This window comes from Bolinopsis microptera, chromosome 2 (genome assembly GCF_026151205.1).
Source record: "Bolinopsis microptera isolate Bmic1 chromosome 2, MBARI_Bmic_1.0, whole genome shotgun sequence".
Taxonomy (NCBI): domain Eukaryota; kingdom Metazoa; phylum Ctenophora; class Tentaculata; order Lobata; family Bolinopsidae; genus Bolinopsis; species Bolinopsis microptera.
This window is the reverse complement of record NC_087073.1, coordinates 10,587,129-10,607,956: the sequence shown is the minus strand read 5'-3', so window position 1 is coordinate 10,607,956 and position 20,828 is coordinate 10,587,129. Positions and strand designations below refer to the sequence as shown.

The following is a 20,828-nucleotide window of genomic DNA, read 5'->3' as shown; positions in this document are numbered from 1 at the left end:
AAAACTATTCCGACACAATCAAAGAAACAGCTCCGCAAGTGGTTTCACTGTAGTTAACTAGCCCTGACTAGCCCAAACTGCAGCAAGAAAATTACATTATGTGCTATATAAGTGGTGTTCCACCTCAAGTCTCAACAGTCACCCATTCCAGTAATAATTAGTTTTACATGATCATCAATATATAATCTAATAAACAGTCTAGAATCTAGATAGCCTACATCCAGATAGTTTTAAATAATTTTTTCCTTATAAAACTGTAAAATGTGCACCAGGGTTTTCGAGTCAGCGGGTGTTTCTTTAACAGTGTTTCCTTATGGAGCCATCTACTTAGGACGTCCGGCAAATAGGGAGGGGGGTGGTTTTGGAATTTTGAACAAATCCGGACAGGAGGAGGGGGTGGTTTCTGAAAATTCGGACGTCCGGAAATTTTGGCAGAATTTTTTAAAAAGTCCCATTTATTTCGTCCGGCAAATAGGGAGGGGGGTGGTTTTGAAAATTCGGACACACCCGGACAGGAGGAGGGGGTGGTCTAAAAATCTGCGATTTTGGCGGACGTCCTAAGTAGATGGCCCCTATCCTCACTGGTGATGTTTGATCATATTTTTTCAGGCTGATGCGGGCTTCGACTAAGCGCATGATCGTACTTTGGAACCGTTTTAACTGCTACAGTGAAATCCGGCTGAAGGCCGGATAGGTTGATAAGAGTACATACTACATACAACACCGCCTCCCCCTCACCCCTCACCCTGGCCCCGGTAGTAAAACAATTGCAGAAGTATAATTGTCCATGTTTAAAGTCTGACTCATCACTTTAATAACATCTAATTGCGTAGAAATAAATGTGAAGTACATCAGTTTGATCATGTCCGATACCAAAGATGTGCTAATTGTGTGTCTCCGGAACACTTGGCAGGTATTTCACCAGTGACAAATAGTGCATGTTGACCGATAATTGTAAACGAAATGACTGGTCAAAACGTAAACAATTAAATAATCAGAAGCCCATCAGTCCTAAATAGAAGAATGCCAAACCTTTAACAACTGGTTTAGTAAGGAGATCTAAGTTTAGTGCTAGCAGTTGGATCGTGCACACATGGACCGTTTATCTTTGTTTGCTTTCAGTTTTTGTCGAGTTAAGAAAACGCTCTTTAATCATTCTATCGATCTTTGAGAGTATTAAGATTCAACTTCTATTGAAAAGGCAGTTAACAATTTCCAGGCATTTGCTTTAATTTAAACAAAGATCGTTCCGTACACAGATAAGGGCTATGGAAAGTGCAAGCTCGCCCCACACTATAGGGTCAGTGCTCCTGCCCCACGAGCGCCGCCCTGCACCGCAGCACGTGTCACGGAGCACGTGTCCCGAGCACGTGTCACGTTACCATGACCACTACTACCACCCCTCCCAAGACCCTTCTTACGGCTTCAATAGCGTTATATTCCGGCCCGGGTCCGGGTATTGTGGTGGGGATAGCTGGCAAGACGAGATCCCCCGATATGTGTCGTTACGAGATCAGATGGGCGCCGCGCGGGATTACACTGCACGTGGGCAGAGTTTCTGTCAGAGACACCGCCAGAGTGGGTTTCAGGAGAGCAAGAGGGCTGCACTTCAGGAGTACAGGGAGAACAAGGACTACGATCTTGTGAGAGCTGCACGAGCTGCTGCTGCTGCTAAAGGTGAGTTGGCGGAGTTTGTTGAATATAAAACAAGTTTGCTAAATTGTAGGACTCACTTGTGGTCATACCCACAACGAGTGAGCATTAGGGTGGTTCACAAGCATGCTAGTTAGCTACTTTATCACGTAACTAACATTGCAAGAAAGTACAAACGCAGAGAATTACTGTGAGATAGGTAGTGATACGGCGGAACCAAGCACGCTTACATTGAACCCGGAGGAACTGAAGAAGACGCCTAAACCAGTTGTAGAGTCCTTTAGTGACTTCATGCAAGCCATCACAGCTAGCTTTATCAGGTAAACACTAAACAGGTACAAAGTACCATGGTCCTTGTACCTTGCTTGTACGGGTACTGGTCGTGAAATAGTTGCTCATCTGTGATAATACATTCACAAACTAGCCGAGACGTTTGGAAACAAAAAGACGCATTTTCTATTCTCCAACTAATTCACACATCCAACTATCTAGTATCCAACTATCTAGTATCCAACTATCTAGTATCCAACTATCTAGTATCCAACTATCTAGTATCCAACTATCTAGTATACAACTATCTAGTATCCAACTATCTAGTATCCAACTATCTAGTATCCAACTATCTACCTTACTCGGGATTATTATAACCGGGATAAAGTGGTGGGTTTTGGAAGATTCCGCCATATTTTTCCCGGTCAAAAATTTTACCAGTCATAAAAAAACCCGCCGACTCAGATTATGGGGTTCCAAGGGGGTGGTGATCATCATATTTTCTTTGAAGTCTCATATGTGCTAGAGAAGACTTTTGAAGCAGTGGATGGAGGGCTGTAACTTAATTGGCGGTTGCTACCATAATTTCGTTATAAAAATCACAATTTGGTTATAGAAATCAGATTTCAGGGTGGACCGTGATTCTCACTTTTCTTGCCCATGAAGTGAGTAAACTGTGCCACTATTTCATGGTCCACGGTGGATTGATTACTGGAGCAGTTGAAGATGCAAAGCCAAGACGTTCCCCAATACCAAGCGGTGGACAGGAAATTAAGCTCCGGCTGACCTTCAGAGCAGTAGCCCCATTAGCGGACAAAATGAAAGTCTTGTTAAGACAACAATACAACTTCGAATTTGACGGTCAGTGCAGCAGGGGGATATCAATAATGATAATGGAGGGGACATCAGCGATAATGAGAATGAGAATACGCTTTAATGAAGATTTGACTTATTATTGCTATAGATTTATTTTCCTTTAAATACTAGACGTGTCTTTTTTTCTATTTCTGAGTAATATCAGTAACTGTAAATTGAAATAACTTCTTTAACAAGTAACAAAAACAGAAATTTCGGTTGAAAATTTGTTGACCTCTGAAAAAAAACTTGAAAGGTCGGCCACCGGTAAATACATGACCGGGATAATTTGGCGGGTTTTGGGAAATTCCGCCATATTTTTCCCGGTTATTAATTTTCCCAGTCATAAATTAACCCGCTATAATATTCCCGAGTAAGGTAGTTAAGTATCTAATTGACAGGTTTATATTTGAAGAGGACAGTCCTCCTTTCAGAAGAGTTCTTTGGTTTGTGTTCTGGGTAATTTGCTGCGGGTGAGACTTATTTTTAACTTATTTATAACTCATTTATAACTTATTTATAACTTATTTATTTTTAACTTTTTCTAACTTATTTATAACTTATAGTTTGATAGTTGGTGACGAAGTAAGAGTCTCTACTCGGTGTTTCAAAGCAATTAGTTGTCGATGTTTCGACAACACGCCTTTGTCATAGACAGGACGTTACAATAACTTACATAGCTCAATAAATGTAATAGATTTGTAGTGTTGTAATTAGCTTAAACTAAGACTCTCACTTCGTCACCAACTATCAAACTATATGATCGACCCACTCATAAAGAGCGAAGAAAGATTACTATTTATAACTTACTTCTGAATTGTTTCCAACAATTTACTTTATTTCAGGTACGCCTTGTCAAACATCCACGCTGCATTTACCCAATACTTCGCGTTTGATACCTCCTCACAGCTGAGTTTTACATATAACATAGGGGGTAAACTCACCATGCCAGCCATCACTATCTGCAATCTTAACAAATACAGGTATGAGGAGTTATATATAGGTTACATGAAGATAATATTATAGGTTGCAATTCATGAATCGTATCAAAACACAATTTCGTACCTCAAAACAGAATTTTAATTTTACACAGAGAGCCAATTATTCAAGTATTGACTGATGAGTTGAATGGGTGATCTAATAATTTAACTGTTCCAGGAAGAGTTGGTTGAACCAGTCGGAGAATCTAGTGGTAAAGAAGTACGAGATTGCGAGGGTCTGGGGGCCGGACGTTCTTGATGAACTCGGCTTGTTAGTATTTATATTACTTTTTTATGCTGTGAATATAAATGTGGTTAAAAAAGTTTAAAATTTTAAAATCACCGCATTTACACCACCAACTGCCTCGCCAATAGAAACTGTCACCTCCCCCCCCCCCCCCCCCCCCTCACCAGGTCTTGTAACTATGGTAACCTGTTTATTGTTACTGTAAACCCCACCAGGTCTTGTAACTATGGTAACCTGTTTATTGTAACTGTAACCCCCAACAGGTCTTGTAACTATGGTAACCTGTTTATTGTAACTGTAACCCCCACCAGGTCTTGTAACTATGGTAACCTGTTTATTGTAACTGTAACCCCCACCAGGTCTTGTAACTATGGTTACCTGTTTATTGTAACTGTAACCCCCACCAGGTCCTGTAACTATGGTAACCTGTTTATTGTAACTGTAACCCCCACCAGGTCTTGTAACTATGGTAACCTGTTTATTGTAACTGTAACCCCCACCAGGTCTTGTAACTATGGTAACCTGTTTATTGTAACTGTAACCCCCACCAGGTCTTGTAACTATGGTAACCTGTTTATTGTAACTGTAACCCCCACCAGGTCTTGTAACTATGGTAACCTGTTTATTGTAACTGTAACCCTCCACCAGGTCTTGTAACTATGGTAACCTGTTTATTGTAACTGTAACCCCCACCAGGTCTTGTAACTATGGTTACCTGTTTATTGTAACTGTAACCCCCACCAGGTCTTGTAACGATGATTACCTGTTTATTGTAACTGTAACCCCCCACCAGGTCTTGTAACTATGGTAACCTGTTTATTGTAACTGTTACCCCCCACCAGGTCTTGTAACTATGGTTACCTATTTATTGTAACTGTAACCCCCACCAGGTCTTGTAACTATGGTAACCTGTTTATTGTAACTGTAACCCCCACCAGGTCTTGTAACTATGGTAACCTGTTTATTGTAACTGTAACCCCCACCAGGTCTTGTAACTATGGTTACCTGTTTATTGTAACTGTAACCCCCACCAGGTCTTGTAACTATGGTTACCTGTTTATTGTAACTGTAACCCCCACCAGGTCTTGTAACTATGGTTACCTGTTTATTGTAACTGTAACCCCCACCAGGTCCTGTAACTATGGTAACCTGTTTATTGTAACTGTAACCCCCACCAGGTCTTGTAACTATGGTTACCTGTTTATTGTAACTGTAACCCCCACCAGGTCTTTAACTATGGTAACCTGTTTATTGTAACTGTAACCCCCACCAGGTCTTGTAACTATGGTAACCTGTTTATTGTAACTGTAACCCCCACCAGGTCTTGTAACTATGGTAACCTGTTCATTGTAACTGTAACCCCCACCAGGTCTTGTAACTATGGTAACCCTCCACCAGGCCTATAACAGAGGCAGACAACAGAACAGCCAAACAGCTGCTAATTCTGGATTTGGAGAAGTCGGGTAAACACGGTATATATGACATGTTCAAGCAAGTTATATTTGACGAGGAGGAATTGACAGATGGGGAGGTGGATATCAGAGAGCATATCACGGAGAGACGGACTGAGCTGGGGGTCTGCTACACTTTCAACGCTGATGGCACCAAGACTGTCAAGAGGACCGGAAATGATTTCGGGGCCACTTTTATAATTAACATCAACCAGTCAGAATACGCTGATACCCAGGAGAGTGCGGGTAAGTGCTGAATAACTATGGTAACCTGGGTTGTGTGATGCTGAGCAACCATGAATTGTATTCTTCGTTGAAACAAAGCATCGCTAAAGGGATTTCCTAAATAATTTGTTTAAATAAAGTGTTAAAAACAAATCGTAAATCACAACATTAACAGGAATAAAAGTGATGTTGCACCACTACAAGGAGCCCCCGCTGATCAAGGAATACGGTCTAGCAATCCCTCCAGGAAGTGAAGCGTACATCAGCACACGGACACTCCGTATAAACAACCTGGGACAACCCTATTTTAACTGTACCTCCCGTCCTCTCATGAACAACACCACTTACTCCGTGGTAAAGTTTATTATTCACATTATTCATATATATAATATTATTCATATATAATATTATTATGTATTTAATTAAAACTACCAGTTTAGTTTTATTACGATCCAAACACCCAGGTAGCGTGTCAGCTGGAATGCCACGCCCAGATCCTGGACGAGGAATGCAAATGTAAACAGAGTCACATGCCTCTGGAGAACATCACCATCTGCAGCTTGTTCACACACCACGACTGCACTGTCAAGGTGATAAAGCGAATCCACCAGGGTTTCTACGAGGATAGGATTAAGGGCTGCTGGTGTATTGACCCGTGTACGGACACGTACTACGAGTACAAGTTGTCGCGCGCGCAGTACCCCCCACTTAACGCGGCTACCAAGCTACTGGGACTCAACGAGGATTACAATACAGTATCTGACCTGAGAGAGAACTTTATCAGGCTGCACGTGTACTTTGAGACGCTGGCTATAGAGAACGTGCAGAAAGTTCCTGCTTACACTACCATGAACTTACTGGGAGATGTGGGGGGTAATCTGGGGCTGTTTATTGGAGCTAACGTAGCTACTCTGGGCGAACTGATAGATTACTGTGCTAGACGCATCCACGTGTGGGCCAATGTTAAGTAACCTGTTACTATGGTAACTTGTAACTTTGGTAACTTGTAACTTTGGTAACTTGTTGATTAGCCCAATTCTTTGTTTGAGAGTTCTAAAAATCATAAACTTGTACATTAGCTAAGACTATTCACCAAACTGCCTTTTTCAGCTTCAAAATAGCAGATACTGCTCTAAGAGAGATGATATCTGATGACAGCTGCATCAAGTTAAAATTACAGCCTGCCCACTTTATTTGATTATTAAGGACTTTTTGCTTTATCTTGATTTACTTTGAGTTTAATTATTGTATGTTATTTGATTTGATGTAACGTAATTGTGATTATTAGTTGATAAAACAAATCATGATATTCTTAAGTCTGATGATGCCTCATAATTGTTTGAGGGCAATTGTAAATTGTCAGTTGTCAATGTATAATGTATAGTATATAATGTATAGTATATAATGTATAGTGTATAATGTATAGTGTATAATGTATAATGTGTAATGTGTAATATATAATGTATAATGTATAATGTATAATGTATAATGTATAATAATGTTTTAAATTCTCCGAACAAACTCAGACGAAACTCTGTTATTCTGTTAAACATCAAAATATTAATTTGGAAGAAAAATCTGTTTTACTCTTTGAATCATGCCTTGATGAAACGAATTGACACGATTAGAAGGGTTTACTACCAGAAATACCTTCACAATGATGAGTAGACACTACACAGTTATATGTCAAGAGACTTACAAAACTTATAAACTTATTAAACTAAGTTTTAACAATATCAAACTCACCAGGAATTGTTTGATCTCCACTTTACAGTCAGCGTACAGTGGTTCACCGTCACTAGCAAGTCTTGGTACCCTGGTGAGATATCAGTAACTGGGTTAGTAGAAAGTGGGCCCATATTACCCAACTTACTTGTTATTTACCTTACTCGGGAATATTATAGCGGGTTAATTTATGACTGGGAAAATTAATAACCGGGAAAAATATGGCGGAATTTCCCAAAACCCGCCAAATTATCCCGGTCATGTATTTACCGGTGGCCGACCTTTCAAGTTTTTTTTCAGAGGTCAACAAATTTTCAACCGAAATTTCTGTTAGTTATTTCAATTTACAGTTACTGATATTACTCAGAAATAGAAAAAAAGACACGTCTAGTATTTAAAGGAAAATAAATCTATAGCAATAATAAGTCAAATCTTCATTAAAGCGTATTCTCATTCTCATTATCGCTGATGTCCCCTCCATTATCATTATTGATATCCCCCTGCTGCACTGACCGTCAAATTCGAAGTTGTATTGTTGTCTTAACAAGACTTTCATTTTGTCCGCTAATGGGGCTACTGCTCTGAAGGTCAGCCGGAGCTTAATTTCCTGCCCACCGCTTGGTATTGGGGAACGTCTTGGCTTTGCATCTTCAACTGCTCCAGTAATCAATCCACCGTGGACCATGAAATAGTGGCACAGTTTACTCACTTCATGGGCAAGAAAAGTGAGAATCACGGTCCACCCTGAAATCTGATTTCTATAACCAAATTGTGATTTTTATAACGAAATTATGGTAGCAACCGCCAATTAAGTTACAGCCCTCCATCCACTGCTTCAAAAGTCTTCTCTAGCACATATGAGACTTCAAAGAAAATATGATGATCACCACCCCCTTGGAACCCCATAATCTGAGTCGGCGGGTTTTTTTATGACTGGTAAAATTTTTGACCGGGAAAAATATGGCGGAATCTTCCAAAACCCACCACTTTATCCCGGTTATAATAATCCCGAGTAAGGTATCAACAAAGTAAAAATAGGTAAACATGATAGGGTTAGTAATATGAATATTCACTGTATCAGAGCGATACAAAACATGCAAATAAATAATCTATAAATAACATTACTTAAACAAATAGTCCCCCACCTGTGCAGAGCCTTCAACACCACGTGACGTCACACAACGCCACGTGACGTCACACAACGACACGTGACGTCACACAACGCCACGTGACGTCACAGAGTTAATATTAATTAAACAAATAGTCACCCACCTGTGCAGAGCCTTCAACATTTTAAAACAGTTCTGAGCCTCGTCAATAGCCAGAGCCAGAGTTGGGTGGTTGCTATTTGTGGGGTTTCTGCCGTAGTTGTGGGGCAGAAACACTTTGAACTCCCGGCAGTGGAAGTACCTGTGGTTTGAGGGGTTTATAAGCTGAGGCCACTTGAGGTCAGTGGAAAATTCATTGTTTATCGGCAATTTATCCTAAACTCCACGTATTACCCATGTGATCAGGACACCATCTCCGATAATTTCGAATCAAATATATACGATCAGATAAAAGAGGTAGCCTAAGCTGGTATCAGTTCAGTTGGCTATTTCTGTTAGCAATTTACATAAGTAATAATACAATTAGTTAAGTTAACAAAGTTTCGTACCATGCTCGGTTAGTTGAAGCGAACTCTGGGTAGCACTCTCTAACTTCAAGCAGCTCTTTCTCCTGAACCACGTGCTCTAACCCAACATCCTGAGGAGGCGAAAGTGTTTTCATTCTGTGTGTATTAGGGTGGTTCAAGTGTGGGGTGGTTCAGGGTGGTTCAGGGTAGTTCACCTCAGTGTGTACAAGGTCGGATAGGATTTTTACAGACCGTGTCCCGATTTGTGATCTACAACTATCTGGATGTTACTCTACAACAATGAGCCACATGATTAATTCGTATAAAATATTTTCATTTTGAATGGGAATTCTTTGCTGGACTGGAGTATGAATAAGGCACCAGCGATGCTGCAAAGGCCGTCGAACTATTCAATGACCCAGTAGAGGAATCTACGAATATCTCCTAAGTCTCCTAAGTAAGTAAATAGTAACAAAATAATATACAGTTTTGGAATGTTTTGTGTTACTTACTGTGATGTAGAGGATCTGATGCCCGTCCATAATAACAGTAACATTGTCACTGACCCTCAACTTTACTCCGCTGTCCACCACCTTCAGTTCAAACGGAGTCAGTTCTATCGATATCCTGCAAGTGATCTTAATTTTAATGTGCCTTTATAAAAAGTGCAAAACAGCAAACCAAAGTGATTATTGAACAGCGCCAAGGCTTCCATCACTAGGAAGGTGGTTACTATGGTAACTTGTTACTATGGTAACTTGTAAATATGGTAACTTGTTACTATGATAACTTGTAACTGTGGTAACTTGTAACTATGGTAACTTGTAACTATGGTAACTTGTAACTATGGTTACTTGTAACTATGGTAACTTGTAACTATGGTAACTTGTAACTATGGTAACTTGTAACTTGTTACTATGGTAACTTGTTACTATGGTAACTTGTTACTATGGTAACTTGTAACTATGGTAACGTGTAACTATAGTGACTTGTTTTGTCACTTACTGGTTAGATGGGGAAGTTATAAAGTTGAGAGAAGTTCTGGTAACATTGACTACGATCTTGTTGATAGGAACCGAGGGACTTGTAGAGGGAGCACTGGGCTGAGTTGGGCGCTGGTACATCAACAAATCTGAGAAAGTGAAGAATATCACAATTATATTAATATCACAATAAGGCCTTAGTGTCGAGTAATGCCTTTCTCAATATCATTGAATATAAATATACTGTCATCTAACTACACTGCATACCAGTTCTCACCTCTGATGCAAATGATGGACCCCTTAGTCTTGTTGACACAACTCTCCAACACTCTGTGTTGGGTAGGTTCCCAGCTGACCGCCACACTGCTCACATCCCCACATACTCCGCTCAAGTCACGTGTTACGGAGGCTTTAGCTAGGTAGAGCATTGTGTCGCTCTCCTCTAACTCTATGTTACACAGGTAGATCTGGGGAGGTTGTGTATTAGGTTGCTTTACATGGGACACCCACTGTGTAAGGTGATAAAGGATTTTTTTAAAGACTAAACTGTTCGTGATTTTCTGTTTGCCTGCCTTTTGAACAGTACTTGGAATGTTAATAAACCGTGCGTTTATAATCTGCAGAAAAGTAAAATGGAATGATGAGCTGCTCTCAAATACCTCAGGTAATCGCTCCATTGTGTGAAGGTAAAGGTTCTCAACGGACAGATTACTTCTTATACCCCTTTTGTCCAGATTCAATTTGTTGATGTGAAGCAGAGAGCAAACTTCTCCTGAGATAAGAAAAAATGCAAGATCTTCTAAAATATTTGAAATATTTTTGAAAGTATTTGGAATTTGAATTATAAAGACAATAATATGTAAAATAATCGAAGACTTCGTCGTGCTATGGCCCATCTTTATTGCCGTTTATCAACAGATGAGTGTAACCAACACATTAAAAGCCGTCAGTGACGACTGTGTGACAATGATGATGTTGCTTCGAAAAGCAAGATTATTTGCATATCATTAGTTTATTTACATATCATAAGTCCACGCAACAAATTGCGTGCGGGTTGTACGTAAATTAAGAACAAAATATTAATTTGTCCGTGTGGCTCGCTATGAAAGCTGCATCCCGCAACACTTGCGAAGCTGCGCGCGTTACGCAATATTCATATTGCAGTGTGACTGGCAGACGGCTGGACATTCTCTGAAGTTGGCAATCAGCCATGATATAACATATGAGCTTGACCAGGCTTCATAACACTAATAACACTTACCTGGTTCATTTGACAGAAGGAACACGTTCAATCTGACTATGTTACAGTCGATATCTGAAAGAATATTGCAATGACTTAATGTCGTACATCAAGCCCTCTAATGATCAAACGAAATCACAATCTTAATTAATTTCTGAACCTGACTGATAGTGGTGAAACCAAAAATATGAAATTCACATTGCTCACCAATGGCTCGTGGTTTAGATGGAGTAGTAGCAGCTGAAGGAGTCTTGACTGTAGAAAGAACAGGCAACATTATAATAAACTGTGGCATTAGCTCCATGATTAGGTTTGAGAAATGATAGTTCCACTCCATTACCGAGTTCTGCATATCAACATCAACCTTTATAGTTTCTTTGTATTTTTGGACCTGGTAAGGGAATATATTTAGACTTTAGAGCATTGCATATTGGTGTTGTTAGGTAATACTGTACTACTATTCGTGCTAACTTACTGCTAACATCTCTGACGTAAGAATCGCTAAAATTCTTACTTAACTTGAGCCATTTCACCTCCAAAACAGTCAACAAATAGTACAATAGCGTCAAATGTCAATGTGCTGAGTAGCTATCTTATTTTGCAGTGAATACCTTGACTGTACTATTACTAACTACTACTACTATTTACTAACCTTGACTGTAAGAGATTTAAAGTCCAGCACTTGCCCCCACAAATGGTTCTCCTGAATAGCGGGTAACCTGTCTCTCAACCTCTTCTTTATCTTCAGTGGTATTGGTAGCTGGAGTAACAAACCTTTGCAAGCAATCCCAACACTCAACTTGTCATACGATTTACTGAAATAATAGGCTGTATGAAAATAATAGAAACAATTCAATATCCATTATTAAACTAAAATGGAGAACTTCATGTTTCAACGTTCCACAACACGTTCGCATAAAGAAGAAACCTTTATACCTGTGATGAAAGTCTAGAGAAGGGAGGGTAAGGGTGATCAGCTTCCTGACGGACTTGCTGTCTTCAAACATCTTGACAGATAGGTTAGTAAGTCTTGTAATGCTTGTTATAGATAGGGTAGGAGCATCAATAGAGTCTGATTCTTTGGGGATACCTGGGCAAAAAGGATTTTATCGCATTAACAAACATGGACATTGAGATAAAAACCCAAGGTTAAGCTTCTACAAGAAAACAACAGCCCCAACCAACCCTACCTTGTTCTCTAGGTGCAGTAGATACAGGGATAGAGGTAACCCAGGAAACTAACTCAGTGTTGAACCATTGAATAGAGGGCATATCAATATGAGCTGATACGTTAACTGTCACTTCTCTCTTATTTAATCCAGTAACCTGGAGAGTGAACATAATGATTAGGTAATTAGGGATTATGTGATTATATTATTATTAGCATAATGAGTAATTTTATGATTATAACGTTCATTTATATCGTTATTGTATTTACTGATTGCTACAGTGAGACGATTATCTGTTGATTATGTAAGGCTGTGCTATTTAGAGTTATTATTAGGGTGGATGGACGCAACAAAATATATCTAGTGTTCAAGATGTTTGTTTTTTTCACCTTCTTATCAGCAGTTCGAACATCTGTTTAAACTACGAACACATCGACACGTGTTAACAAACCTTGAAAGGAGATAATTTAATAGAGCCAATAGACAAGAAGTCTGTGTTGTTGATGTAAACTTTAGCGTTGCTAAGAGACAAGTTCTCGATGAGTGCGTCTGATGTGCTGTGTGCTCCTTCTTCTGTCATACTCTCTATCTTAAAACTCATGTTCCTGAGGAGAATATAACGGGTAATAATGGAGGTGCCCTGAGTTTCCTGCACTATAAAAACATTCAATTATGTCCCTTGTTGCTGTGTTGGTGTACTATTTATATGGACATTCTCACTGACCTAGTTTCCTCTACATCTGACACACTGCACGACACGTTCTGTATCCTTAAACTGCGGTCTTTAGCAACCAGGGGCAGTATCCTGGATATCTTCTTGAAAATAGAGATCTTCTGTTTTGTTACCGTCTCTGAAGGTTGAGTGGTACATTAGTTCTATTTACCCTAGACCGGCATTTAGAATAGAGCACTACACTGGGGATAAGTTCACCTAATAAAAGGGGGGGGCTCATGTTTTGTGTCCGTTTTTGTCCGTTCGGTACCCTTTATTTTTAAAACGGACAAAAAGTAGGGTGGACAAAAAGGGACAAAATAACGGTTATGAAGGTTTAAGGATTATATCGGGGCACGGTACGACACGTTATAAAGTGGTGGAAAATGCTTTTCATACAAGCAAGTTAAACCAAATTCTTTATGTCATGTATCCTGGGTTTGGACAGGATATGCCCGCTTAAAATACTTCCATCGCGTTACATTACATAATTCTCAATAAATGTAATAGATTTGTAGTGTTGTAATTAGTTTAATACCAATAGAATTGGAGGGCGATTTGTTCCGGAGATTGAACTGTTTTATCACATCTAGTATCCCCTCATAAGCCATTACAGATAGCATATCCACTGATACTTTTATAGTCTCTATCTGAAATATTGTTGCTTTACTTTTTGTTCCTAATTGTTTTCTATTTGAGCGTGAACAAATGTATAGCATCTCACCAAGTGTTTTTACAAGACTCCCTAGTACGGGTAATGATCACTTGTTAACCATTATCACGGCAAAGTGTGTAAGAAGACTCAGTAAGTACAACAGAAAGTGTTACAGTATTTCTACTACATAAGGTAAACCCACCGATTCAAAGTAATACGAAAATAAAAGGTCCAGTTTAACTCCAAACGAAGTGTTTAAGTAAGTCGTTTTGTCTTCTTTCAGTATTATCTCTATATGGTCCATAGCTAAATGTGATGATACGAATCTGAAAGGGAAGGATATAACGTGAGCACTCCCGCAAAAATTTGATCATTTCCACTCATGGTTACGAGTCCAGAATTGGAAACTTTAAAGTATTTATTAAAAATGTCTTCCAGATGTTTTACTGATATGTTAAATGTAATTTAAAACATATGACTACCATGACCATCAATAATAAAATTAATAAACAAGCACATTACTTGTTGTCCTTATCAGGAAAAGAAACCAGATTAACCCCAGTTGAAAGCGATACGGCCACACTGAGTGATCTATCTTTTGCCTGTAATGTGATACTCTCCACACTAAAGTGTACTCTCTGAAATATTATGTCAGTTTAAGAAGATACTTGAGATAAAACCTTGAAATTCCTTGTATTTTGACACATAACATTGTAATGAACGGCAAATCTTGTGTTAACACGACAATATTTATGTTATCTTCGATAGTTTAATAACAAACCCGAAAACTTCTACTATACATACATCTTGTTAATTTATACTGATTAGAAATCCAAACCAGTCCTTGCTTAAAAAATACACATTTCTATATTTGGAACAAGATAAAGTCATGCATGTTTAAATTTCTAACATAACCATGGTTACGTTACCGTGGTTACATTTCTAACATTACCTGAATTAGGTAAACGATAAAAGGAGGCATTCTGAAAGGTTTCTTGTCGGAGGAAGCAGTTGTAACTGATAAGGTCTGTTTCTTTCTCCGTGCGAGAAGTGCTCCTAATTCAGGTAGTTTTACATCAACCTGGCCTACAAACAGTCCCACCCACCTCCTGAGGGTACGAGGTGGTAACTAGGTGGTAACTAGGTGGTAACTAGGTGGTTACTAGGTGGTAACTAAGTGGTAACTAGGTGGTAACTAGGTGGTAACTAGGTGGTTACTAGGTGGTAACTATGTGGTAACTAGGTGGTAACTAGGTGGTAACTAGGTGGTAACTAGGTGGTTACTAGGTGGTAACTAAGTGGTAAGTAGGTGGTTACTAGGTGGTAACTAGGTGGTTACTAGGTGGTAACTAGGTGGTAACTAGGTGGTTACTAGGCGGTAACTAGGTGGTAACTAGGTGGTAACTAGGTGGTAACTAGGTGGTAACTAGGTGGTAACTAGGTGGTAACTAGGTGGTAACTAGGTGGTAACTAGGTGGTAACTAGGTGGTAACTAGGTGGTAACTAGGTGGTAACTAGGTGGTAACTAGGTGGTAACTAGGTGGTAACTAGGTGGTAACTAGGTGGTAACTAAGTGGTTACCAGTCCCAGGGGTACGGGGGGATTTCTAGAATATGATTTAATGAAGTGACTTTGTAAAATGTGTATTATCCAAATCTATGTCATTTATAACAGGGGTTAAAGGGTTAAAGAGTTAAAGGAGAATTTATTAATTCGAGGGATTTAGGACCGAGACAAATAAAACTATAACTTGGTAATGTTAAGTGTTATTTAATAATTTTAAGAAGATATTTGGGGCAGCCCATTAAAACTATAAAAAGGGCTTAAGGGCAGTTAACAATATAAAAACAATCATAATCCTCGGAAATACCTACATGGAATTAGAGAAGAGCTTGGAGACAATGGAGACATGACTGACTCTGAGTTTAATGCCATTGTCCCGGGTCTCTACCTTGATGTCGTGAACTGATAACAAGGTCACGTGTCCTATCTGTATACGGTGTTTTGTGACTGCGCTCAGGAACCAGCTTAACAACACTCCCACCAGCCTGAAGAGGGGGAGTTTGGTGAGGAAATATATTTTGTCTTAATCATTTTTTCCTCATCAAATTGATTCCTTTATTTCTCCCGAAAGAAACCTGTTGAATTGTCCGTAGCACTTATCATGCTTATGATAGTTAGTAATGATATACCTAGAAAGACAAGCGAGAGAGAAGACAGCGACCGCCAGATGAAGCAAGACGCTCAGGTACAGGTGCATTATTATAGTCTGTTAGTGGGGTAGGGGTTATAGGTTTCACTGGTTGATGGGGAGTTCTTTAGGTCTCTTGCCAGCCTCTCAGCTCTTCTGTTGGGCTACTCAGCTTGCAAGGTGGTAATTGTATTCAAGCTATCATTTGTCCGACTACCAACTAAAGTTTTGCTATTGTCTTGACATAGCTGTAAGGAGTGTAATTTATTTTGAACATATCTGAATCTTGAAAAACTTAAAAATTTAAAATCGTTTAATTCTAAGCTGACCGATTTGGCGATTGTTTATCGATTCTAATACCACCAATTACTCCATATTGTATCCTCATCGGGTAAATTTTCTTTAAAAGAAGTGAAACAGATGAACAATTAATTAAAATGAATGATATGAAATTGTACGATTTTATGATAATCTGTAAAATATAAAATAAATTCTTCGATAATAATTTAAATCTTATATCCATTATATTTTGTAAATCAGCAAACATAAAAAGCGGTTTAACATAGTTCTGGAAAAATCAAAAATTTTTAATCAATTAGACTTGGATAGATGGGGGGAAGGGGGATATCTAAGTCATTATAATATTATTATAATCATTCTTGTCAAAATTAAAAACAAAGAATTTTAACACACAAATTTTGGCAATTCGGTAATCTGTCGATGTGTTAAGTGTGCGTTAACCGTGAGCTAACCGTGCGTTAAGTGACCACCGACAGATTATCGAATTGCCCAAATTTTTAATTGATAATATACAAAAATAGAGATAAAATTTTGAACGGGAAATCCGAAGTTTAAACTCGTCATTAAAATTATTATAGAGAAAATTTACTGTACCAGAAAAACTTCACTGAGCAGAGAAATTGCAATTTACGTGTTTGTTTGTTTCTTTTTTTTAAAGCCCACCACACCACAATTTTATAATTTGTTGTTCCATGATCATTCCTAATACGTTTCGTTTCCAGTACCAAGATCATTCTGCATTACCAGGGGTATACATCCGACCAAGAAAGAGAACTACTTTATTCTTCTGATCGTATATCAGAAACATAAAGGGGTGATCAATATTAACTCTTCTAGGTCCGCTCCTGAATCGGACTTGTACGGATGTTGCTGCCGCTGCTTCCGTTCTCTTCTCATCAACAGAGATAAAAGACTGATGAATAACCGAGGACACGAACAAATTTCTACTTCCGTCAATTCCGCTTAAATCCGCTTTACCAACATTAAAAACATCTTTCACACCAAAGTTTTCTTTGAGAATTTCTTTCAAGTTGTCAAATTTAGACCCGAACTCAAACTTTGGCATTGAAAGCGCGATGGTGTATGAATAGACTTCGTTAACCTTTTTTATCCACTTATTGATTTTAGAAAACCGTTTCTTGATGATCTTTTTCTCGAGAGCTGCTAGGCCACCTCTAGCTGCAGGTTTTATTATTATCATGCTGATATCTGACTTGCCGGCAAGGTAGGGCAGTTTAACAACCTCTACATCCTCACTTCTATAGTAACCGAACACCGCACTCACTGTCATGGTATCCACCATGGTGTGGTGACTTTCATCTGTGTAGAAAGCCCTTTTCACTGTTTTAGTAAAAGGTATCTGCCATTGGGCGTTGAAGTATATGGTGTTGATGAGAATAGCTCTAGTTTGCGGATCTATTTCTTTAAACATCTTGTCGATTTTGCCGTTAGTCTGACTTTCAACCCAGGAGTTGACTTGTTGAACTGTGTCGGAGTTGTCACCTGAACTGAAGTCCACTCTCTCCAAATCTGCTCCAAAGTCACCAGAAAGAGTGTTAGTATAGCTCTGTAGAGGGTGGAACTCTTTATCCACATACAACCTGTTGCTGGAGCTGAGGTTGAATTCTCCACTGGAGCCCACAGAACTTAACAACTTCCTGTACTGCCCTGACAAGCGGTCTATATCACCCCAACCAAATGCTTTGTCAATCTGAGCTTTAGTGGTTCCAGCAGCACCAGCATTCAGCATTGCCACAGCAGTACATATGGAGTAAGGAGATATCATCACGTTCTCACCAGGGGGACTGTGTGACAGGAGCTTTAACCCAAATGTATTGATGGGACCTGCTACAGCCAACTTTCTAGCAGCACAAGCTTTTAGAGCCATACTAAAGACAACTGTAGTCAAAAGAAGATACGTTGCTGTCATCTTCAGTTAATTATTATCCAAACTGGGTAGACACATGTATTAGTACATGACCTGAAACAGAAAGATTACAGACTACAGTAATGTTTTGTCCGACAAGGCAGTTACAAAATCTGTTAAGTTAATAATGAATTATTATAATATCTAAATTTATTAATCGGTGGCAAGTCTAAATTCATTGCAGACCGCTAGTTTCACTGCCTCTTAATATCCAATACCCTACCTGCCTACCATTACAATTAATATCATCCACTACTACTACTACTACATCCACACTTTTTAAAGCAGTACCATGGTATCATTATCTGTCATGTTTCATGTTTGGCAGTATCCAAATAGCCCGACCCCTGTTCGTGAATAGCTGATTGGCTACCAGATCATATGACCGCATATGTTATGAAATTAAATGGTATGTATGGTATCATGGATGCAATTAGTTACGACTAGCAGGGTAGGGCTGAGTTCATCCGTTTCGTTTTCTCTGAGACCATAGTTTTTGTTGTTCAAGAAGGAGTTGATGATAGAAATTATTGATGCAGTCTGATAATAGTTATTCCTTATATATTGCATGATGTGAACTGATCTCGTAAGGTTGCTTAATCGTTTAATAAGCCTTTTCACCGGTGACCGACAACTATACTAAGAACCTCTCATTCAGGCTCCCGCAGGTATCACATCACATGGCCCAATCAGTGACGTGCCATTTGTGATGTGATCCATATTCTAGCCATCCTAACAGCCAGACAATCAAGAACCTGGATAGGGTTCACACTTCACGTGACAGTTTAGTAAGTAGCTGTGTATTATGAAGTATAATATTAAGAAGTGTTCGAGCTCTCGGCATGTGTTCACATAACGGACGTGAGCCAGGTTCAAAAGGGGCCCGGTATTGTGCACAAAAGAAACATATCCATTATATTGGTTCCGATGTAATGAGGGACAGTCTAAACTTCAAAAGTTTGAGAGCTGGAAGATTAAACAATTGGTTAGCTCCTCAAATTCAGCCCTCGGTGCAAGACTGACGATAAATAAACTTCCAGATAATTGAACGAGCGAGGACTATTGTTATGCAGCTGTTACGTACTGACTCAAAAAAACGGCTGAATCCCCGCCTAGAAAGAAAACTCATCTCACAGTTTTCTTAGTTGTAAATTACTTCGACTTGGCGATTCAAATTTGTTTACTCCTATCAACTAAATCCTCTCGAGCAATGAAACATTTCTGCGCATCTGTAGTTTTGCTAACACTTTTAGTGTTTTTTAACCTTCCTTAATCAGTTGCGTATTACGTTGCCTGTTGGCAGAGTAATCCAGGTGTTTCTGACACAATAGGAGATTTGACGCAAACGTCAACCTTCGTGTTGGCTTTTCAAGAAAAACAAATGTTTACCATACCTCACAGGATTGCACTGATATTTGATATCCACTCTGCATAATTGCAACATGGCGGGACTTCTACACCACTGTATTACTACCATACTGTTATAGTCCACTTTTATTGAACTTGTTCATATGTTTTGAGGGCACCGTTTGAGTGTGGCTTGAGTGAAATTGCGCAACATACCTTATCTCCATTTGTATCTGTTGTTTTACAATAAAATAAGAAATAGTTTGCGAATATTTTCACATCTTAATGGGAGCTGATACCCTTCTTTGTTTTAATGATTGGGTAACTAATGTTGATATCCCAGTTAATACCAAACTGACACCTCTAGATAACTCTAGATAAGAATATGTGGAAAATGCGGAATATGCGGAATATGCGGAATATGCTACTAGCACTTCTCCTTCTGGGTCACGTGACAGCACACAACGACGAAGCAATAGAGAAAGAACTGGCTGAATCCTTAGTAAACTCCTTTGTAGGATCAGCAGATGCAGTCAATCTTCTCTACAACATCTTCCTGCAGATTACACACTACGAGTGTGACCGCCAACAAGACGACTGCAGAGCCTGGACAGCTGTAAACCTGATAGAGGCGCTGGAGCTGATGGGAGTTAACTGCGATGGTAACCATGACAACCATGGGGTTTGTAACAGAGCTAGAACATTCCTAGGATCTGAAGATGTTGGTCATGATGAAATCATAAAGGAACTTCTTTTAATCGGTGAACAGGTCCCCTCAAGGGATTACCCTGCTCTAAATGCTATCAGGGACTCTGTTATTAACTATGTGTGCATCAAGGAACCAAGGGAGTGTGAGGTTCTGGGGTTAGTCACTACCAATAACTACTACTTACTACTTTTACTTAGAGCTCGAAAGTTGCACAACCATTATCATGTAACCTTGCAGCACCTATATTATACTACATATTATATATAAATAGTAGATCCTATACTATACTAAGCATGTTTAACTCGATCTGTAATATCCACAACTCAGCCTCTTCAGAACCTAGCATCTAAAATACTATTCTCACAATTTACTTGTTGCAGGAAATTTAGAGACCTAGAGAACTGGTTCGAGGCCAGGATAGAGGGAAAAGATGATATCTGATAGAGAGCTGAGCCATATAGTAGATGATATCTAGATTTAGTTCAACATTGGAGCAGTCAGGGAAAATATCCAATTAACTTTTGTCAGTGAATAGTGTAATTTCTGTCATTCACTAATCAAAGAAAAACTTCTC

The 20,828-nt window shown here is 39.1% G+C and overlaps 4 protein-coding genes across 4 annotated transcripts in view; 2 read left to right on the top strand and 2 right to left on the bottom strand.

Moving 5' to 3' along the window:
* LOC134826393 (bridge-like lipid transfer protein family member 2) overlaps positions 1 to 16,221 on the bottom strand; it is a 54,106-nt gene extending 37,885 nt beyond the window's left edge. The window contains exons 1-20 of the mRNA XM_063838735.1: positions 15,973 to 16,221; positions 15,655 to 15,828; positions 14,733 to 14,889; positions 14,303 to 14,418; positions 13,983 to 14,106; positions 13,664 to 13,775; positions 13,138 to 13,264; positions 12,865 to 13,018; positions 12,435 to 12,570; positions 12,181 to 12,334; positions 11,897 to 12,059; positions 11,452 to 11,635; positions 11,266 to 11,319; positions 10,664 to 10,776; positions 10,282 to 10,471; positions 10,027 to 10,153; positions 9,534 to 9,648; positions 9,064 to 9,152; positions 8,679 to 8,816; positions 7,428 to 7,497 (exon numbers count right to left, since the gene is read on the bottom strand). Coding sequence (XP_063694805.1) covers positions 7,428 to 7,497; positions 8,679 to 8,816; positions 9,064 to 9,152; positions 9,534 to 9,648; positions 10,027 to 10,153; positions 10,282 to 10,471; positions 10,664 to 10,776; positions 11,266 to 11,319; positions 11,452 to 11,635; positions 11,897 to 12,059; positions 12,181 to 12,334; positions 12,435 to 12,570; positions 12,865 to 13,018; positions 13,138 to 13,264; positions 13,664 to 13,775; positions 13,983 to 14,106; positions 14,303 to 14,418; positions 14,733 to 14,889; positions 15,655 to 15,828; positions 15,973 to 16,040 — 2,565 coding nt within the window. The 5' untranslated portion in view covers positions 16,041 to 16,221. The remainder of the gene's footprint in view (positions 1 to 7,427; positions 7,498 to 8,678; positions 8,817 to 9,063; positions 9,153 to 9,533; positions 9,649 to 10,026; positions 10,154 to 10,281; positions 10,472 to 10,663; positions 10,777 to 11,265; positions 11,320 to 11,451; positions 11,636 to 11,896; positions 12,060 to 12,180; positions 12,335 to 12,434; positions 12,571 to 12,864; positions 13,019 to 13,137; positions 13,265 to 13,663; positions 13,776 to 13,982; positions 14,107 to 14,302; positions 14,419 to 14,732; positions 14,890 to 15,654; positions 15,829 to 15,972) is intronic.
* LOC134826397 (acid-sensing ion channel 2-like) lies at positions 1,264 to 7,250 on the top strand. Its single transcript, XM_063838750.1, has 8 exons — positions 1,264 to 1,677; positions 1,820 to 1,973; positions 3,180 to 3,251; positions 3,624 to 3,761; positions 3,937 to 4,029; positions 5,404 to 5,702; positions 5,857 to 6,035; positions 6,146 to 7,250. Exons 1-8 carry the CDS (start codon positions 1,269 to 1,271, stop codon positions 6,650 to 6,652), a joined length of 1,851 nt encoding a protein of 616 aa, XP_063694820.1. The 5' UTR covers positions 1,264 to 1,268; the 3' UTR covers positions 6,653 to 7,250.
* A 181-nt stretch (positions 16,222 to 16,402) lies between the features above and the next one.
* LOC134811176 (leukocyte elastase inhibitor-like) lies at positions 16,403 to 18,252 on the bottom strand. Its single transcript, XM_063817921.1, has one exon. The coding sequence runs from the start codon at positions 18,199 to 18,201 to the stop codon at positions 17,002 to 17,004; it is 1,200 nt and encodes a 399-aa protein (XP_063673991.1). The 5' UTR covers positions 18,202 to 18,252; the 3' UTR covers positions 16,403 to 17,001.
* A 1,714-nt stretch (positions 18,253 to 19,966) lies between these two features.
* Positions 19,967 to 20,795, top strand: LOC134826772 (uncharacterized). Its single transcript, XM_063839270.1, has 2 exons — positions 19,967 to 20,409; positions 20,635 to 20,795. Exons 1-2 carry the CDS (start codon positions 19,967 to 19,969, stop codon positions 20,693 to 20,695), a joined length of 504 nt encoding a protein of 167 aa, XP_063695340.1. The 3' UTR covers positions 20,696 to 20,795.
* Positions 20,796 to 20,828: the final 33 nt, after the last annotated feature.

What these genes read in the sequence shown, in the direction of transcription:
- LOC134826772 (XM_063839270.1), top strand. Translation starts at nt 19,967, where the DNA reads ATGCTACTAGCACTTCTCCTTCTGGGTCACGTGACAGCACACAACGAC. An exon ending in AGGGAGTGTGAGGTTCTGGG is followed by an intron (nt 20,410 to 20,634) that starts GTTAGTCACTAC and finishes TACTTGTTGCAG; the next exon opens with GAAATTTAGAGACCTAGAGA.
- LOC134826397 (XM_063838750.1), top strand. Translation starts at nt 1,269, where the DNA reads ATGGAAAGTGCAAGCTCGCCCCACACTATAGGGTCAGTGCTCCTGCCC. An exon ending in TGCAATCTTAACAAATACAG is followed by an intron (nt 3,762 to 3,936) that starts GTATGAGGAGTT and finishes TAACTGTTCCAG; the next exon opens with GAAGAGTTGGTTGAACCAGT. An exon ending in TGATACCCAGGAGAGTGCGG is followed by an intron (nt 5,703 to 5,856) that starts GTAAGTGCTGAA and finishes CAACATTAACAG; the next exon opens with GAATAAAAGTGATGTTGCAC.
- LOC134811176 (XM_063817921.1), bottom strand. Translation starts at nt 18,201, where the DNA reads ATGACAGCAACGTATCTTCTTTTGACTACAGTTGTCTTTAGTATGGCT.